Source organism: Aspergillus sclerotioniger (genome assembly GCF_003184525.1).
Source record: "Aspergillus sclerotioniger CBS 115572 chromosome Unknown BO94scaffold_2, whole genome shotgun sequence".
Classification (NCBI taxonomy): domain Eukaryota; kingdom Fungi; phylum Ascomycota; class Eurotiomycetes; order Eurotiales; family Aspergillaceae; genus Aspergillus; species Aspergillus sclerotioniger.
Genome location: NW_020290992.1, coordinates 1,097,204 through 1,115,766, shown reverse-complemented (window position 1 = coordinate 1,115,766; position 18,563 = coordinate 1,097,204). Strand labels below are relative to the sequence as shown.

General features: G+C 51.5%; 7 protein-coding genes and 2 non-coding genes across 9 annotated transcripts; 4 read left to right on the top strand and 5 right to left on the bottom strand.

The window, feature by feature from the left end:
• Positions 1-17: 17 nt before the first annotated feature.
• Positions 18-2,339, bottom strand: pps1 (tyrosine/serine/threonine protein phosphatase PPS1; the record flags this gene model as incomplete). The annotated part of the gene is made up of 6 exons (XM_025615361.1): positions 18-144; positions 207-263; positions 317-437; positions 497-1,393; positions 1,449-1,535; positions 1,586-2,339. 6 exons carry the CDS (start codon positions 2,337-2,339, stop codon positions 18-20), a joined length of 2,043 nt encoding a protein of 680 aa, XP_025472595.1.
• Positions 2,340-5,161: 2,822 nt separating this feature from the next.
• On the bottom strand, positions 5,162-8,625 carry BO94DRAFT_580990 (tRNA methyltransferase PPM2; the record flags this gene model as incomplete). Its single annotated transcript, XM_025615360.1, has 6 exons — positions 5,162-5,620; positions 5,676-5,966; positions 6,023-7,704; positions 7,766-8,130; positions 8,199-8,416; positions 8,521-8,625. The coding sequence occupies 6 exons, from the start codon at positions 8,623-8,625 to the stop codon at positions 5,162-5,164; spliced, it is 3,120 nt and encodes a 1,039-aa protein (XP_025472594.1).
• Positions 8,626-9,098: 473 nt separating this feature from the next.
• Positions 9,099-10,860, top strand: BO94DRAFT_137667 (phosphoinositide binding protein ATG18). Its single transcript, XM_025605705.1, has 5 exons — positions 9,099-9,286; positions 9,352-9,506; positions 9,644-9,803; positions 9,860-10,739; positions 10,790-10,860. Exons 1-5 carry the CDS (start codon positions 9,235-9,237, stop codon positions 10,836-10,838), a joined length of 1,296 nt encoding a protein of 431 aa, XP_025472593.1. The 5' UTR covers positions 9,099-9,234; the 3' UTR covers positions 10,839-10,860.
• Positions 10,861-11,450: 590 nt separating this feature from the next.
• On the top strand, positions 11,451-12,494 carry BO94DRAFT_455286 (uncharacterized protein; the record flags this gene model as incomplete). The annotated part of the gene is made up of 1 exon (XM_025607647.1): positions 11,451-12,494. A coding segment is annotated over one exon (1,044 nt), but the record flags the coding sequence as incomplete, so codon positions are not given.
• Positions 12,495-12,883: 389 nt separating this feature from the next.
• On the top strand, positions 12,884-12,955 carry BO94DRAFT_t48. Its single transcript has one exon. It is a non-coding gene; the product is annotated as a tRNA-Met (tRNA).
• Positions 12,956-13,389: 434 nt separating this feature from the next.
• Positions 13,390-13,461, bottom strand: BO94DRAFT_t36. The gene has a single exon. It is a non-coding gene; the product is annotated as a tRNA-Met (tRNA).
• A 593-nt stretch (positions 13,462-14,054) lies between these two features.
• Positions 14,055-14,674, bottom strand: BO94DRAFT_530561 (alpha/beta fold hydrolase). Its single transcript, XM_025610702.1, has one exon. It carries the CDS (start codon positions 14,507-14,509, stop codon positions 14,171-14,173), a length of 339 nt encoding a protein of 112 aa, XP_025472591.1. The 5' UTR covers positions 14,510-14,674; the 3' UTR covers positions 14,055-14,170.
• Positions 14,675-16,236: 1,562 nt separating this feature from the next.
• BO94DRAFT_482702 (tRNA(Phe) (4-demethylwyosine(37)-C(7)) aminocarboxypropyltransferase) lies at positions 16,237-17,671 on the top strand. The gene has a single exon (XM_025608900.1). The coding sequence runs from the start codon at positions 16,245-16,247 to the stop codon at positions 17,544-17,546; it is 1,302 nt and encodes a 433-aa protein (XP_025472590.1). The 5' UTR covers positions 16,237-16,244; the 3' UTR covers positions 17,547-17,671.
• Positions 17,374-18,454, bottom strand: BO94DRAFT_530559 (nucleobindin SSP120). Its single transcript, XM_025610701.1, has 2 exons — positions 18,228-18,454; positions 17,374-18,166 (listed from the first exon to the last, which is right to left on the bottom strand). The coding sequence occupies exons 1-2, from the start codon at positions 18,340-18,342 to the stop codon at positions 17,685-17,687; spliced, it is 597 nt and encodes a 198-aa protein (XP_025472589.1). The 5' UTR covers positions 18,343-18,454; the 3' UTR covers positions 17,374-17,684.
• Between the last annotated feature and the right edge of the window lie 109 nt (positions 18,455-18,563).

The window sequence follows — 18,563 nt, the reverse complement described above, 5'->3', positions numbered from 1 at the left end:
CATGGTGTAGGTCACTCTCACTGTCTAGAATAGGGTTTGTTCATCAGTGCGATCTCGCGAGCCACAGTAGCCCATTCTAGTTCTCGCCTTGCAGGTTTGTTTCGCTTCCGTAGTTGTAGCTCCTCCCATTTAAGTAGCTCATAACTGGGATGCATTGTCAGTTGATACTGGTCGCGCAAACAAGATAGGGTAATATGGGGACATACACGAATCGTAGATGGGGCTGGATGATTACATTTAGCCTCCTTGCCCGAACAAAGCAGCTATTACAGAACATTAGCAACGACCATATACATTATCGAGCGATTGAACTCACTATGCCCTAGGAAATGACAGGCCCAACGACGCCATAACTTCGGCGATGCAGATTGTCGCTGAGCGGGAGACACCCACTCGACAATGCACTAAAGTGGCCATGCCGTCGGACTTCCCTTGCCCTAAATAATCCATCCTGGTCAGCCTTCTGAATGCAGCTGTAGATAACAGGTCAACTTACGGATAAACTCCAGGCAGCGGTCGAATTCCTGTGTCAATGGGTCGATCCCATTATCCTGAACCTGAGTAATGTGCAGGAGATTTTTAGGATCTATCTTGGCAGCATCGGAGCTGCTCCACGAGACGGTCTCGCCTATGCTAAGAATGCGCTTGATTCCTAGCGCGCACAGCATCTCTGGGTTGTTGGCGTGTGATAGATTACCCAGATACATATATGGCAGGATCCGACTTGGAAGGGAGCCGTCGCAGTATCTAAACCATGATGGATCGGGAAGACTCTTGAGTTTATGTGATGGTGTTGCTGGACTCTCCTGCATTAGTCTTCCTTGTACGCTGCTCATAAAGGAAATGTCGGAGGGGTATGCGAAAAAGTTCCGCTTCTTTTCACAATGCAGTTTGAGCCAAGCATTAGGAGCTGAAATTCCCTCCGCAAACATCAAGTACGCGATTGCCAGCAATGAGCTCTCAGTATAACCGTCCGGGCAATGGATGAGGATCTTGCGCGCTGTCTTGGTCAGAGGGATCATTTGAATGTCGCCATCAGCATCGGCTTTATGGTCTGGTTCATCAGGATTTGCCAAATAGTAGATCCAGCGGACCGTGTTGACTAGATCATCGACCTCTCGGTGCTCTCCAGCTGGCAGAAGAATAGAGCCGGATGAAGGGAACTCCAATTTCTGCGGACCTTCATCAAGCTGCTTATTGAGCTTTGCCAGAAACCGAGGACCCGGGATACTCGCAAGCTCGCTAGCTTCAATCAGTAGGTCAAAATTCTCCGTAGGCGCAGGCCCACAAGATCCAGGTCGCAATAGGTAGTCGGGTGTAGGACCTAGCCAAACATTTGTTGATATCTCGGAGGCTTTCGACATCTCGCACATCTCCAGCCGTTCCCATTGAACTAGTATCATATTAGAGCGGGAGACTTTTACGAGGGAACTCGGCTAATAGCTCACAAAAATCCACAACTTGGCCCGTAAGCTGACCCTTGGAGCTAATAGCCACCAGCTGCGGCGCCCTTCGTTCGATCTCAGAAAATGGACCTATCAATGGGTTAGCTCGACCGCCCGGTGTAGAAATCCAGGTTACTCACAAGCAAGGACAAAGGTGTTATACGCAGGAAAGCTGTGGTCCGGATCATGTTTCACCCTCCAGTTATGCTGCGCCGTTGCGACTCGTCCTGCGATTTCCAGAATCTGTTGTTTAGGTACACCATCCTCGCCATAAATGACAATGTCAGATAGTGGTGCTAACTTTGCGGTTTGTATCTGAAAGTTGCGTACTGAGAAGCCTTCCCGGGGGTCTACTGGAAGAAATTCCACACTGGAAGGGACTAGGATCTCGTCAGGAGATACTGCACCCTTAATCCTTGCGGTGGATAAATCGCCACCGACCTTGACAATGGTGATACCACGCCAACATTTCGGAGTCCTTCGAAGAGAGCGCCTTCTGTTTGTGAAGAATCCCACCTGCAGATGGTTTTCTGGGTGAAGGCCGTGCAGCCACGGAAATACTAGGGACGGATCAGGCAGGGGCTGCGAAGCCAAGTACTCCAACGAAGCGGCGAGGGTTTTCAGATCAATAGAGTACAGGGCAGGTGACTGAGTAAGGCGTAGAAATCCATCGGGCGGGTACAACAGAGAAAATGTGGACTGATCTTTGTTGTTATCTTTGGTTGCTGAGGGTGGTGTCCGAGAAGAAACCGGGGATGGCCCCGTAGGGCAAACAGGTATATGTTTGTTGGGGATGGGGGATGAAGTCCTATTCAGACTCAATGCGGGGGTTAGCCCCGTCGGGGGAGGAGTTGAGTGCCGTAGCGTATGCTGCTGCACTACCACTGTCGCCATGTTCAAGGACGCCTCTATACGCTGTGTATCGCGTGTAACGTGTATCTCCGGAGACGGACTCTATCCAGTGTCGTGACGGCGGAAACGAGGCCAATCAATAGCACATCCTCTGCACGACTCTGCTCGATGCGCCCGCGTCCACAATTACCAAAGAGCAACCGGTTTCTGCAATAAGAATAGTGTCAGTAAGTATATATCTTTGAGTGGAGGCTCAACAAGCGCATTGTGTTTCCGCGTAGATAGTGAGGGGACGGTGGGTGGGGACCCGATGACATACATTCTTCCAAACGCTAAAGTTTAGATGATCTAATCCAAGCGAAAGTATGTTCTGGAACCAAGGGACATGAATAGATTAGGAGATGGGCTCGCAAGTCATAAAAGGGAAACAGATGATAGATAACAGCTTAGATTGTTAGGTGGAAGTCAATTAATTGGGAATCGAGAAGAAGATGAGGTTACCCACAGTAGATAGCAAGCTAAGATGCGCCCAACCCCACTATGATAAAAGGAACCAGAAACACGAGCACCCAAAGGCGATCCAGAAACGAGCAGGATGTGGGGTGGGAGGGGAGATAGAAAGTGAAGAGGATGAAGTCAGCGAAAGATAAGGGTAGGGGATAAAAGTGAAACTAAGTAATAGCCCAGCACGGATGATTTATGGAAGAGAGAGAGAGAGGGAAGGGGGGTTCACTTGAGAATGAAGGCGAGAGGAAGAAGACGAGGAGAGAGAGAGAGAGAGAGGAAGAGGAGGAGGAAGTGGAAGAGGGAGGAAGAGGAGTTGTACAAGAATACCCAATAATACCGATACCTTCTGACTCGACTGATTGAGCTGGAGAGACCTGGAAAGCAGTAAGTACGGGGGTGGGGAGGGGTAACAGTCTTGAGCTGTGGGCCTCCGTCTCTAGTGGCCAGTTAGTCCGCCGTAGCGCCGCGGCTTTGCTGGGACGGGGCTTCCGGTCAGGATTCGATGATCGTTCAACCATCCATCCGTCTGTCTTTCTTGCCTCGTTCCGGTTTCCCAGGTTTCCTTCCCACTACCTCTACCTTTCCATTCCTCACTCTTTCTGCAGTGCACTGATCTTCCAATCTATCCATCCATATTGCTGCCACCTCATTCCCTCTTGTTTCATCTATTCGTGCTTGCTTCATTTCCTGCAGCCATCACATAATTAATTATGCAGACCGGCCCCGCTGGGTAGATAGGTCGGGAGGTACCTTGGCCCGACCTCATCGTCACCCATCGACCATCCTTGATTTCGGGCAGATGTCCCCACATCCGGATTATACTATGACCTCCCCGTTTGCGGCCAATGATCCTCCCGCCCAGACCATCCCACTGTTTCCAGCCCAGATGCCGCGCACTGCTACACAATAGGCTGGGCTGCTTCAATACTTCCGGGTCGTCTCAAAATCGACCCCCACACCCCCTCTACACAGTAAACCCCCCCCCGAGAGTCTTGACGCCAGCACCTCTGGTGTAACGCCCAATAGGGCCTTGAGGGAGGCGGCCTCCCGGCTTGGGACCGGCGACAGGGAGACACAAGGAAAGGTGCAGCATCGCTCTACTACCGAATAAGAGGCCGTGGTTTGCGATCAGTGGGAGGCCTACCAAACTCAGTCCCTGCGATCCGACCTCATGATTGGCATCAGCGAAGTTCCCGTACCCTCCCTCGCCATTATCTCTTTGACAACGGGTGATGACAGGGATCCGTGGTTCCCATCAAGTCATGCGTCTTCTCACCCCCCATCTTCAATCATCACCCAACCACAGTCCGGGCTCAAATTCGTTTGAACGACATGACATCTAGATTACCCGCTCATGATATTCTTGCGCTTTAGTACAGGTGTACCCCTGGGTATATGCGTGACCATTATCGTGTGCTCCTCTTTTTTTTGCCTTTTTTTGGGACTCTTATCTTTGTTTTCCTTTCTGCCCCTTTGCCCCGTCCATTCCTTTTGCTCCTCGCCGAGCCGAGCTCTTTCTTCAAACTACCACCTTATCCTCAGTCTTCCGGGACCTGCATGTAGCTTGTGTGCTGTACATGTGTCCCGCTGACCCTTGTCCTACGGAGCGCCCTCGATTACCTGTCTATGACTGTCGAGATGCTTACGATTAGGCACGCGACATCTTTAAGGTGCATACTGGAAAGTCATGGCTACTTGGGCCGTGGCATTGAGTATCCGAGGCCCATCAAAGATTGGATGGATAAGTTAGAGTCTTCCCATGGTGTCGCCTGAACCCTATGGGTCGGTAAGCACGCACCACCACATTACCATTTCATTCTAGTTCTAGATTGATATGGTTTCAACGGTAGCACTTTCTGCAGATCGGGCATCGGTCACTCGCATTTAGTTCTCCCGACTGTGTTGCGTTGGCTGTAACCGACCTGGACCAAGTGTCAAACAAGTGCACGGGCGTGTCCATGTCTCCACTTCGGCTTTTCACTAGAAGCCAAGCTTAACCCGGGTCTCTCTCCGCAGAACAACCCCTCCTCATCACTCACACTTCCCTCTGCCTCGCCTCTCCGCCACCTGTTCACTCGGCACTGCTACTCTCCCACCACTCTCCCACCACGTGCCTCTCACACTGCTGGGTTTGGAAAGCGGCCCGATCTTTACACGTGCATTCTCTCTGCATGATGAGGCAGTCATTGAGGGGCCAGAGAAACAATGCAGTTCTAAACACGAACCCAGGCTTGAATAGTCAGCCGAGTCGCGCCACCTAGCTTCAGGCATCTCGCGGCATGATCGATTGCCAACTGGTGATTGACAACAGCCGGCTAATACAGCATTCTCGGGCCAAGGCTGGACACCTGGTTCATCTATGCTTCGGCTTTGTCTCTTAACTCCTTTGCGAGCCTCAACAAGTAGAAACGGGCCATGTCAGGTGGAAGCCCATCGAAAGACTTGGCGATCTTTTGAAGATCGTTTCTCGCCTTTTCATAGGCCTGCAGATCACGGTTTCCGTAGACATCCCGACCAGCTGCATATCCTTTCGATAGATTGCGAAAGAAAACATTTACGGCGACACTGACCTGGCCAGTCGGGGATGCTGTGTGTAACCACAGCGGGGGGATGAACAAGATGTCGCCACGACACAGAACCGCTTCTTGTGGCGATGTGTGTGGGACGGCAGCAATCGAACCATCCGTATGGTTCTGGAATATGTTGATAGTAGAACTCGACGCCCCGGCAGGAACCTGAAGATACTCCACATCGCTGGGGGGGAACAGAATGAGTCTCTTCTCTCCACGAATTTGACATAGAACATTCGCCATCACCTGCAATTGGTCAGTGCATCAACTCGCCATTCATGCGTCCAACATGCACACTTACATCGTAGTGCAGCCACAAGGTGACTGGGCCCGAGATCCTGAGTGGAGAACTGTGCGCATTCTCAACAACCATAGAAAGGGGCTCCGGTAGGCAAAAATCATCTTTGAGGTTGGGAAAATCCACGGCTAGATTGGCAGGTAGTTTGGTTGGCTCTTCGGCAGAGATGCTTCGGAGATATTGGCGGCCGCCTGTGTGCACCTCGTCCAGGAAAGAGCCGAACTCCTTTGTTGTATAGGAGAAATTCTTGGCTTGGAAACTCATATTCTCCGAGTGAGCCTCATGCACGACAACCTATTAAGGGGCTCTTAGCCGGTTTCTTCAGCGCAAGCAGGGTCAATGGCTTCTACCTTGCGGTCTCTGCCAACGGCATCCCCGAGATACTCTTTTGTCCAACGCTCAGTGCAAGGGCCAAGGTCGGATCCTTCAATGATCACTGGCTTCCCATCAGCCAGAATTTGCTGGAATTGTGCAGCGGTTTGAACCTTCACACGAGGAATCGGTGCGATCTCGTTAGGGGCCTGGTTGTCCATGCTGGACGGGTCAACCGACAGCTCCTCAACCTTTGACGTCTGCGCACTTTCAGGCACCAAATTCCACTCGTTCTCAGAAGTCTCCGCATCGACGCGTTTCAGCAGCCAAGTGCCCTCTGTCCAAAAGGTTCCAAAGGAGAAACAAACCGCACCACCGCCCAGCACCAGAACCTGGTTCGGATCAACGGCATAAGAAGCGTGGCCGACTAGCAAAGGCCTTGGGCCACCGAAATTCAGTCCTAACCCCACTGCAGAAAGCACATTACGAGGCTGTGAAGGTTCGCCAGCAAGGCAATTGGCCAGCGCTGTTGGATCGAGGAGCATGATTTCCTTGTCATACGGCACAATCTGTCGAGGAATGATACCACCAACAATTACTAGCCCCGACGAAGAGCAAGTGGCAGTAGCGCCAAAGCGGCTGATGTATTCAAAAAGAGGCGAAGCCCGTAATATCTCGGTTCCGTCGTGCAACTCCAGATGGTATGATCCATCGCTGCGCCGGTGCAATTTCCACGTCCAGAAATCTTCAATGACAATGCCGTCTGCGCTGATTCCTCCAAAGAGGAAGCCCGATGCATTGTCAATGCTTGCCAGGCAAGCTCCAAATCTGGCTCTAGGGGTATTTCCGAAGGTCTCAACTGGTTTCCACCCATCTCCATTGCCGCTCCATAGCAACCAGACATCGAGCACCGTGCCATCACTGGTCTTCCCTCCATATAACAAGACATGGTTCGAATCCAAGGTCACTCTTGTCGCACTATGTCTAAACCGTGGAACTGGAAGGTTTTGTGTCGGGCGCCACTGTGTTCCTTGTCTTAGCCAGCAGTCTTGGAGTCCTGCTGCGGGTGAAGCTCGGCCGCCAACGAGCAAGCAATCGCCACTGGCTAGATGAGTAACCGTGTGACACATCCGGGCCGGGACCTCGCGGGAGGGAAAGGGCAAAGTAGGACCAGTGATATCGTTTGCATTCGAGTACAAATTCGTCGTTGCAAGTCGCGTCTGCCGCCCCAGCCCGGCATGGTAGCCAAATGAGTGTTCGCCATCAGGAACGAGGGCTCCGAACCTCCGCTGACCACCTCCCGCAGGAGACCTTGCAAGAAGCGCAAACTGACTTGACACATCTGCTACTTGCCCGGGTTGTGCTGTCTTGTCTGCGCTGTGATGCAATTCTCCCTGTGATGTAGAGGCGATAAGGAGGAAGTAGTGTGACGCAAAGAGCGCGAATTCTTCCCATTCATCAAACGGCTCCACCGCATTCAAGGAGGAGCGCAGTGAACTGCTCACATACCCGTCATCTGACCATAGGTCCCAAAGACTTCTGGCATGGGCTTGCCGCCATCCGGCGTTCTTGAACCGCTGTTCTTGCTCGCTCAGTGAGGGATATTCGTGGATCGAATACAGCGGTGCGCCGAGTTTTTTGAAGTGTTTCATCATGGTCGAGGCGAAAGGATGGTCAGGCCCGTCAGGGAAGAACTGCTCCAGAATGCAAAATTTGGCATCTTTGGAGTCCGCGTTAGTGGGTTTGCTGTAATATGTGGACGCCCAAAGGCAGAACCCTACCGTTATTCAACTTCGAGGCCCAGTCGAGGACTGCATTGGCAGACTTGACATCCATGTACGTCAGGGAAACCTCGGCTAGGAAAAGGACTGAGCACTCAGCCGGGAGGACCTCGTTCCTCAGCACATCGTCCAGCTTCTTTAGGTTCTTTAGATCGCACCCAATGCCGAGATAGTGCGTGCTGCGGATTTGCACAGCACTCTCATCTGACAAGAACTCTACATCCTTGAGGGTTTGTGTAATCTCATCGGTTCTTCTGATGGCCGTTTTCTTATTGATCATGAGTTTCTCGTAATCAATATCGACGAATCGCGTATCTCTACACAGGGATGGGTCTTCGCTGAGGAGGATGAACGGTAGAGGATCACTACGACAAGCCAGCTTAGCATACGGTCCACGCAACCAGGCGGTTGCATCCGGTTTACTACGACTCACAATCCACATCCCAGGTTCAGGACAAACTTGGGTTTCCCCGACGACTCTCGCATGAATTGGCGCACTGTTTCCGCCATCGCATGCATACGAAGCCAGTATCCGCGGTTGATCAATGGCGACCGTCGCTGGGGCTTTTTGACGAAGTAACGGAAGAAGTGGGGCTTGGGGTAGTAGAGCATCTCGACGCTGCGCTTGGACACAATACTACTGTTATTGGTCTAGAACTGTTAGATGTAGAACCGAAGAGAAGTAGGTAGGCGCTGGGTGGTCTGTGTCTGCGCCTGGCGCATAGTGGGACTGGGCCGTAGCAATCGCGACTTACCCCCATGACCAAATCCGCCTCCTTCTCAGCCTTGGAGCTAATGCCAGCCATGGCAGGCTTTTTAGCGGCGCCCAGGGTGGGATTGGCTTTCTTGTTCGCCGACATGTTGACTTGTGTAGTGAGTGATGTGGGGGAGGGGCAGCCAGAGAAAATTGGAAAGCCGAAAAGACGGAAGAGAAGAATGTCGATCAAGATGTGGCCCAAGCGTCCGAGTAGTGCTTCGCTTGCCGCGCGCCTGACGCAGCCAGACCGCGCCAAAGGAGGAACGCTGGTTCTCAGGCAATGGAATCCCCCCGGTCCCTCCGCAACCAACCCAACCAGACCAGCCAGCCAACCAACCCAACCCAACCCAACCTAACCCAACCCAACCCAACCAACCGATCCGGTCTTCTTCAACTCGCGATCGCAGAGGTGTGGGGAGTATACCTAGGGACAACGCCATTCATAATCACACGAGGATCCGTTGTGCCAGCGGGAGATACAAAGCAAGGGCCTTCGACTGTGACGGAACCGGCCCTGGCATGGGATCGGGTCGACCCCTCCATCTACCTACCAACACTAGAGCGTGTCTTCCCTCGGGCGACTTGATCGACGAAATATCATCTCCGTCTTCTTATTGGATCTATTGGTCACATCTTGCAACACCGTATACTGTTTAGAGGAAAACAACGGGAAAGTAAAGCGTGGTCGGTCCTGGCGATCGGCGGAGGAAAGATGGCCATGAACTTCGTGACATTCAACCAGGACTATAGCTATCTGGCTGTGGGTAAGGGTCTTCTGCATATCACTTCCGTCTGTTGCTCTCATAGAATGTTTCTTGACACCTGTCAGCGACTTCCAAGGGGTTCCGGATCTTCACCACAGACCCTTTCGCAAAAAGCTATGAGACCAAGGAAGGGAATATTGCCATAATTGAAATGCTATTCTCGACGTCCCTGGTTGCGCTGATATTATCACCGCGTCGCCTTCAAATCACTAATACCAAGGTTCGTAGGACATCCTTGCGCGCGTGATGTTAGATTATGCCTGTTCAATTAGCCCATAATCGAGATCCTGTGTTGTCGGCTGCGTTCTTCGCGAGGCGCATGTGGTTAACGTTTTTTTCTCCCCTTGGGACATATAGCGCCAATCCACGATATGCGAGTTGACCTTTCCTACCACCGTGCTAGCGGTGAAGCTGAACCGGAAACGGCTTGTGATCGTGCTAGAGGATCAGATCTATCTCTATGATATCCAGACCATGAAGCTCCTGTATACCATTGAGACTTCGCCGAATCCCAACGGTAAGCTGATGGTTACCTGCAGCTGTGGTTGGGCTTTCCCCTCTAATTTGGAGCAGCGATCTGTGCCCTATCTCCTTCCTCGGACAATTGCTATCTGGCATACCCTCTACCGCAAAAGGCGCCGCCTTCGTCCTTCACTCCCCCGGCTCATGCTCCTCCGGGGACCACGCACGTTTCGCCTACAAGTGGCGAGGTCTTGATATTCGATACATTGAAGCTGGAAGCCATCAACGTCATTGAAGCGCATCGGTCTCCGCTGGCGTGTATCACGCTCAATAACGACGGCACCCTTATAGCTACGGCGTCTGACAAAGGAACAATCATACGAGTGTTTTCTGTTCCCGATGGGCACAAATTATATCAATTCCGGCGGGGATCGATACCTTCCAGAATCTATAGCATGTCCTTCAACACCACCTCGACCCTTCTTTGTGTATCCTCTTCCACGGAGACCATTCATTTATTCAAACTGAGCCACCAATCCAACTCGCCAGATGCTACGCCGTCTTCCTCGTCACCCACAGGCGCTGACCGGAGGTTTAGCCAAAGCTCATTTGGACAAACACCCGATACGGACGACACGGGTGGCGACATTGCCTCATCTGAGCTTGCTTCGAGGAAGCACAACGGAACATTGATGGGAATGATTCGACGGACCTCGCAAAATGTCGGTAGCACATTTGCCGCCAAGGTCGGGGGTTATCTTCCAAAGGGGGTCAGTGAAATGTGGGAGCCGGCTCGAGATTTTGCCTGGATCAAGCTGCCCAAATCGAATCAAGGGCCTGGGGCCAATGGGAACAACGGGCCGTTGCGGAGTGTCGTCGCCATGAGTACTAATACTCCACAGGTCATGGTGGTGACGAGTGACGGCAACTTCTATGTTTTCAGCATTGATCTCTCCAAGGGCGGCGAGGGGACGTTGACCAAACAATACTCGTGAGTTTGCTCCGCCTGCGCCATATCGCATTTGTATTGACTGGCAATAGTGTGCTCGACTCCAATGACCGGTTGGGCTACTCTGTGATGGATTATTAATCTCACCATGATACCACTCGTTATGGACGTCTCTTGCTATCAAGTCAATCGTTACAGCGCCATTTGCATTTGTTCTGTACTTGAGCGTTTACATATCTTCTAATACGGCCACTCTTCATCCTCTTATCCCCTAGTTCGACTCGCTCGAGGTGCTGTTGATGCAAGTATTCCAAGTCCACATCCTTAAGTCTTACGGTGCATGACACCTTTACGTGTATGAATTGACTGTTCGTGTTTCCCTTGCTTCCTTTCCCGTATAACCAAGCTCCTTGAGCCTCTGGCAGTTCGACGGCGGATGCTGTTCCGCCAATCTCTGTCATGTCTCTGTGTATGGGGGCTGCGCATGATTGTATTCTATGTATTTCAATCCTCAATCCGGTGTGGCGGTCTGAATAATATTCTCCCATCCATCACATTCTATACCTCCCGGCAGCAAGGAAAAGAAAACCATTTCTGCGGGGATTCAAATTCCACCGCATAGAGCTTTGTTCTGCTATCCCCGCATCTTCTGCACGTCACATTGACATAGCAACATCCTCTATTTCACTTCCCCACTCCACAATTACATCCACCTGTCCTATATCACACTTTCCCGACATGGAATCCATGTGATGCAAGAACTACTTCAAAGACGGCATCATCCCTGAATCGGCACCATTTCGCTCCAACCTCCACATCTGCGACCTCACGTCCGCACCCACCAATAATCAGAACCATGAATACGGCGTCGAAATCAGCAGACAACTGATGCCCATATTCTCTACACTGGGAGACACCAGTCTACCGCCCTGTTCATGCCACGATATCAAAGCGGTACGCCAACACATCGACGACTACATCCACACAGCCCCCAACACCCACCCCGATGACTACTCTTTCTTCACGGAAAAGCACGACACATCCCTTGACTCGGTTTGCCGCTACGTCCTACGAGACGTTATCCAATGGTGGGCCTGCTGGGTGGGCAGCCTGGACAACGATAAACACCGCTGGAAAGTACTCTACGTAGCGTTGGCGACCATCACAGACGACCTTATGATCCCTCCACTTCATCTAGTCAATGGCACATTCCGGTTCCTCGGACACACACTCGCCAACGTGCTAGCGGGTCTTCGCTCTGAGAACGTCCATCCGGACGATATCAAATTCCTTGAAATGTGTCTGTGGCGGCAATACATCGTGCAGTATTTGGAGAAACGCGACCCCGAACTTCGTGCTATGTTAGTGGGCAAGGCAACTCTTATGACACAGTTCCGAGTCGTCACGGCCAATGTGGCCGGTACGGCTGTGGCTGTTCTTGCTGGAGTCGAAATCCAGTCCCAGGGGGTGGTGGACACGGCGGTGGAGATGATGGGTATCGGATGCTGTTTGTCGATGGATATGGCGAAGGAGGCGCTGAGCGTCTTGAAGGGTGAGAAGACAGAGACGGTGGCAGGGGACCGGGAGCAGTCGAAGAGCGAATTGCGTTGGGTATACGCCCGATGCATTGAGTATTTGAATGGACATGCTTGTGCTCCGGTTACAAAACGGTTCGCTACATCGGGTCTGGTCTATGTCTTTTTGATGGATAGATATCGGGAGCGATTGAATGGGGTACGTGTTCCAATTTCTACTGCCTTGCAGGCAGTGCTGGATGATTTGGTGGGTGGGGGATGACTTTGATGCTATCCACCATTTCATACCGAACTCATTGCGCCAGACTGAGAGTAGGGGTTCCACTATTAGCCTATATAGATAATTGTCCTTATTTCTATCCTGTCTCAAGTGACCAACCCGCGCAGGATCGCGTAGCATATCCCCAGGGCACGGAGTATTGATACAACAGCTAGGTCAGTCAATACCCACGACACACTTATACCTAGATTCCCCTAGTCATATCCGACATATCCAACGTAGACCCACTTTATCTAGATATTGATGGGTCATCTGCGTAATCGTTTCCTATCGACAGACCCAGTTCAACAAACTACCTGATACACGGCTTGTGATTCTCCCCTTAAGCAATGTTTTGTATAGCACTACTTCTATATCTTAACTTTATCACCAGCATGTTAGCTCAGGGGAAGAGCGCCGGGCTCATAACCCGGAGGTCCCTGGATCGAAACCAGGACATGCTATTTCTCTTTTTTCATTTTTGTTTTGTCCTCCTCCTGGGGTGTGGAAACAGTACAGGGCAACACACTATGTATGGTTCTCTTACTCATAACCATCAAGTGTGGTTAGACTTCTTATGCCACCCAGGAGCCTAGCTCTATGAGTTTTTGTCGATACTCGTGAATCATCTGTCAAATGATGCACCAATTCCGTTTGATCAACAAGCAGACCTTGTATCATCCCCATTCTTAATCTACATATGCTAAGCCTCATACTTGTATCCCATTATTACCGCAGATGTTACCAAAATTAAGCTTTCTGTTGAACTCATCCAGAGAACCCTATTCTTGCATCAGAAGAATCCAAGTATGGGACGAGACCCCGTTCTCCCGGAGGTACTGTTTCCTGCAAAGGACGTGATCCAAGCTAATGGATAACCAAAAAGCAAAAAGAGAAATAGCATGTCCTGGTTTCGATCCAGGGACCTCCGGGTTATGAGCCCGGCGCTCTTCCCCTGAGCTAACATGCTGTGACTGTGAATGAAGCTGACAAATCTGATATCATAAGGCAAGCCAAAACATTCACTGCATCAGGAATCTTGTTTAAATTGCACGGTTCAGTAATCCGGATAGTCGGTGATGATGGGACAACATTGGATACATATTTCCGAGTTTGTCCCGAAGAGTTTGAAGCCCGAACTGCGGATCCAGTCAAGAGGGATGTGTTTGGTGCATTATTGGAATCAGTCCTGGATTTTTCCGCAGACACTATCCTATTCCTGACGCATTTCCACATATGTATCACTGCGTGACCTTATAGCATTGCAATAGATCCAGAGCTCTGGATTCTAGTTCTCACTCAAGCCTCTTTATACAGAACTCGGCTGATTGTTCGCTCAAATCTCAAGATATGGCTTTTAGAAAGATACGGGGCACTATAACCAAGCCCAATAAGCCAAGAGCAGACCACCGACACCTGTAGGTGAAAATAGCATCACGCGTTCCGATGACTAACCGGTATATAGGTCTGCTGATCTAACTGCACCGATCCCGGTGATCAAAGGACTATTTATGCTTGTTCTACGGCCTCGCATCTTGCCGAGTAGATAGACAGCACCCGATATTCACCGTCATCTTCCTACTGGCTGTAGGAACCTGCCGCGGATCCTTCCCTGTATCGCAAGGACAGGTTATTCCGATGAGGCTTTCCCTAAGCGGGGTGCGCCTGCAAAATCTACATCAAAGTTCACTGGCCCGGTCAGCCACGGCGGCAATCTTCTCCACCAACATAGCCGGCTGGCTAAGCATAGGTGAATGTCCAGCGCTGCACCGATCAACCTCAGCCTTAGCCAACGCGGCAAACATCTCCTGATACTGTGGTGGAGCGGCCTGATCGTTCTCACACACCAGATAAGTCGATGGGATATACTCGTAAGCGGCACGAGTAACACACGTCGTTTGCACCAGGTAAGACTGGGGTATCAACCGAGACTCCCACAACGCAGCCTCCTCTGCAGTTAGATCATTGTAGAGCGTCTTTGCGCCATTCTTAATGCTGAATCGTCCGTCAGGCTGCATCATCGGTTAGCATGTGAGCACAAATGGGTACCTCAGGAATCATACCTGCACATCATTATTGGGAGACTCTCCAAAGGTCCCGAGAACCGATTGGCCCTTTCTAAGGATAAAGGCAGTATAATAGAAAAAGTGGGCCACTCCTCCCTTTTTCCCTTGGGCTTGACGGACTGTACGAGTCAAGCTCTCGGGGATAGCCTCACTGCCTACAATACCGCCGTAGGAGTGCATGACGACAACCACTGACTTCTCTTCTTCGACTAATTGCTCGATGGTCTTGGTGACAGCGAGTGCATCGTCGCTGAGGGTGCGAGAGGGGAAGTCGTTGGCTTCCACGTCTGAACAGCTTGGAAGTGGTGGATGGACGACTGGATATCCGGCGTCGCGGAGGCCAGTGGACAGCTTTGCGTAGACTAGTGGGGTTTGGAAGGAGCCTTGTACGAGGACGGTGGTGGGCTTGGTGGAGGCCATGGCTTTGATGAGGGCGCTGGTGGTGAAAGTTGTTGAGATGTGCGAAAGGCTAGAGAATGGATGAGGTGTTGCGATATGGTGGCTTATGTGGAGGTTGTGAAGACGAAGCAGTATCTTACAGGAAAAGACGACATGTTGAGAGAAATCAGGTGACGCTCTCTGCCTTTGATGAGACAAAGTAATCAGAGAAATGCTTAGTAGATGCCGCTTGTAATAACCGGTCAGGCATGATGGATCAGCCTTGTAATACAAACGGTCGTTCAGATCCACTAACCTTCCATACTGAATGGGGGCCAGAAAATCCTTAACCGCCCATAGCGCAGTTCGCTAGACAAGACAAGGAGTCAGCAGCAATATGATGGGAAATTGACAGATAGTACAGCATCACGTCCTGTTAATATGGGATTTTCTATCCCGATGTGGAAGCCTTGCAGTTGAGATAACTCTAGGACCTTTGCTGGGACGAGATGAAAACATGATTGCTAATCTCTGAAGGGTATTGATTTTTAGGAACACTAAGCTATGCAACCGAGCCTTTCCCTACTATACTTTTATATGGTATCTACTTTATACTATACCCTTACTTTAAATGAAGTTTGCAGTGTGCATGCATCCTCAAATCAAAATAGAACTACATGTAAGAATCAGAACAGATAGCACTTGGAAATGCCCAGACTGAAATCAACGCTCTAGAGATACAAAATTTAAAAGGAATAATTCATTCATACTATTAATCTGTACAAAGCAACTGACATGACAAGGAAAAATTTTAGAATTGGCACTGTAGTTTGCGCTCCTTATCTTGACGAAAAATCTAAGGTACTAATGTCTGCCCCCTTTCCCTGTCAAGAAGTGTAGAACACTGGTTGATTATTCTTGTCAATGCTCTAACTAGTAGAGCAAGGCTTTCTATAAGGTCCGCTGCCCCTCTAAAAAATGAGTCGTGACAAGTTGACCAGGAAGCCGTTCTCTGTATACATAGTAGCCTAGAGACCTCGACTACCTTCATGAGAAGCCGTAACGATCCAATTAAATAGAAAATGCTCCAGTATTACTCATTGAATTTACTTGATAAATTTGGGATTGACCAGAACAGCCAATGCCCGCCTGGTACACAACAGTGAATAGTAGCGAGCATCTATAGAGCTACCCCTCACAAAAGCTGCGGCACCGTATCGGAGCGAGTGGGGGCCCGCCCAAGATCCGCAGGTGACGATTATCCGCGCGCATTTTAACCAGTATATAAACCCACCCCCCAACCACAACCATGTCCGACAACATCCCCCAATCTACCACCACCACTACAGCCTCCCGCCCTCACCGAACCCCCAGAGGCAAAGGCAACAATGGCACCAAGAACACCAATCGCGCCCCCAAACTCCTCAACCCCCTCCAAAAAGGTATCCAGGAATACCTGACGCACCACCTCCCTCAAGCCACCCTCACAAAATACAACCTCGAAACTCTCCTCTCCTCCCTCCCGAAGCGCTTCACCGTCTACGAACCCCTTCTGCTATTGCCAGTGAATGCGCTGAGCTCCCCTCCCTCCTGGAGCGCCCTATACACGGACCTCACCCCCGCGCAACGGGAAACCCTCTTCGCATGCATCGTGCAAGCGTTCAGCCGAAGCGGCGTCACGCATGTCGCGATTAACGCCCCGATTGCGTTAACAGGCGCGCAAGGTCAGGAGAACCGGATGCGCAGTCCGGCAGGGTTGGTACCGCTTTATGGGGATTTTGGGCCTATGGTTTCGGATAATGGTATGGGGGAGCAGCAGCCCACGGAGGAGGATCTGGGACGGGCGTTTTGGGTGCGCACGATGCAGAATCATGGGATTGTGCAGATCTGGGCGCCGCTGTATACGATGTTTTCGAGGGGGAATGTTACGGAGAAGGCGAGGATCCTGGGTGCCGGGAGTGGGTTTGAGGGCTTGGATGATACTGCGGGGATGAGTGTGGTGGATATGTATGCGGGGATTGGGTATTTCGTGTTTTCATACTTGAAGCGTGGAGTGAGGAGGGTTTGGGGGTGGGAGATTAATGGGTGGTCGGTGGAGGGGTTGAGGAGGGGGTGTGAGGCCAATGGATGGGGGTGTAGGGTTATTCGGGTCGGTGGGGATGGGTCGTTGGAGGATGGCTTGGGGGTGGAGGAGATGGTGGATGGACTGAGGGGAGAGGATAGGGTGGTGGTTTTTCATGGGGACAATCGGTTTGCGGCGGACGTTTTGGGGCAGGCGAGAGAGGCCATGGAGGCCAGGGGCGAGTGGTGCCCCGTTAAACATGTTAATCTGGGGCTGTTGCCGTCGTCGGCGCCGGCGTGGGAGAATGCGTGTCGGATGGTGGATGCGCAGAAGGGGGGTTGGCTGCATGTGCACGAGAATGTTGACGTGCAGCGCATTGAGGAGATGAAAGATGAGATCACGGCCGAGGTTGGGAAGTTGAGGGCACGGGTCTTGGAAATAGAGGCGACGGTGGCGGATTGTCGACATGTGGAACAGGTCAAGACTTACGCTCCGGGGGTGATGCATTGCGTCTTTGATGTCATGGTGCCGTCGCTGGATGAGGTGTGACGCTCCTGCACTATATCACGCTTGGTTGGCTTCCCTAAGAGCCAGGAAAGGGTATCTCCCAAGTGGTGTAACCGACGCTTGGACTCGTATCATCAAACATATGTACAGCAGCAACAAAGAGATCTAATGTACACTCATCTAGTGCTTGAGGAACTTCTGCGGTATATTCGCCTCCACGATCTGCATGCTCTCGAGCTGCTCGAGTCGCTCCATCGCGAGGTCTTCCTCGTCGTGTTGCCGGAAGTGCTCAATGTCCTCGGGATGGGTGAGGTCCTCCTCCTTGGCATCTTCGCCGTGGTACTTCTCGAAATGGTGGATCTCGTACTCATACTCGATGTCGCCGTGGTGGCCAGGACCAAACCCGAGATCGGGCAGCCGTGTTCCCTCGGAAATGATGCGCATCCAGTTGTCGCGATTGATGAAGCCGGTGTTCGTTGGGTCGAACAAAGCGAACACTTCCCTCAAAGCTTGACTTTTTCTCTCTTCACTGACTCCTGCATTCGTCTCGTGGTCCATCCCGTACGTTTTGCGCACTTCTTGGGGGGTCCAAACCCCGGACTCATCATAGTCGTGAAGGGAAAAGAAGGAAGCAGCGTCGAAGGCATCAATGTGGTGCTCCTCTACCGGGACAGGCGGTTAGTCACACGGTTCTCAGTCCCCGACGTTATCCATCATCCTTACCTTGCATATGCCGGGTGGCCCAATCCGACGAGGGCGGCTGGTCGGCGTGAGATCCGTGAGCGCTCACGAAGCTGCCGCTCAGGGCCAATAGAGCAGTAGCGAGGACGACGAGCATTGTCAGGCAATTGGGTTGCGACGGTAGGATATTTATAGCACCACGAGCGCTGAGAGACGATCCGACGAGTCTATAATTGCAAAAATGGAGCTCGCGAATGTGACAGATCGCCGGACAAAGAAGAGGAATATATTGCTTATTCCCTGGTCGGCGGTGGTTGTCGTCGCCCGCCGGCCCAGCGGTCCGTTTGCACGGTTTGCACCCAGGCGGGTTCGACTTTC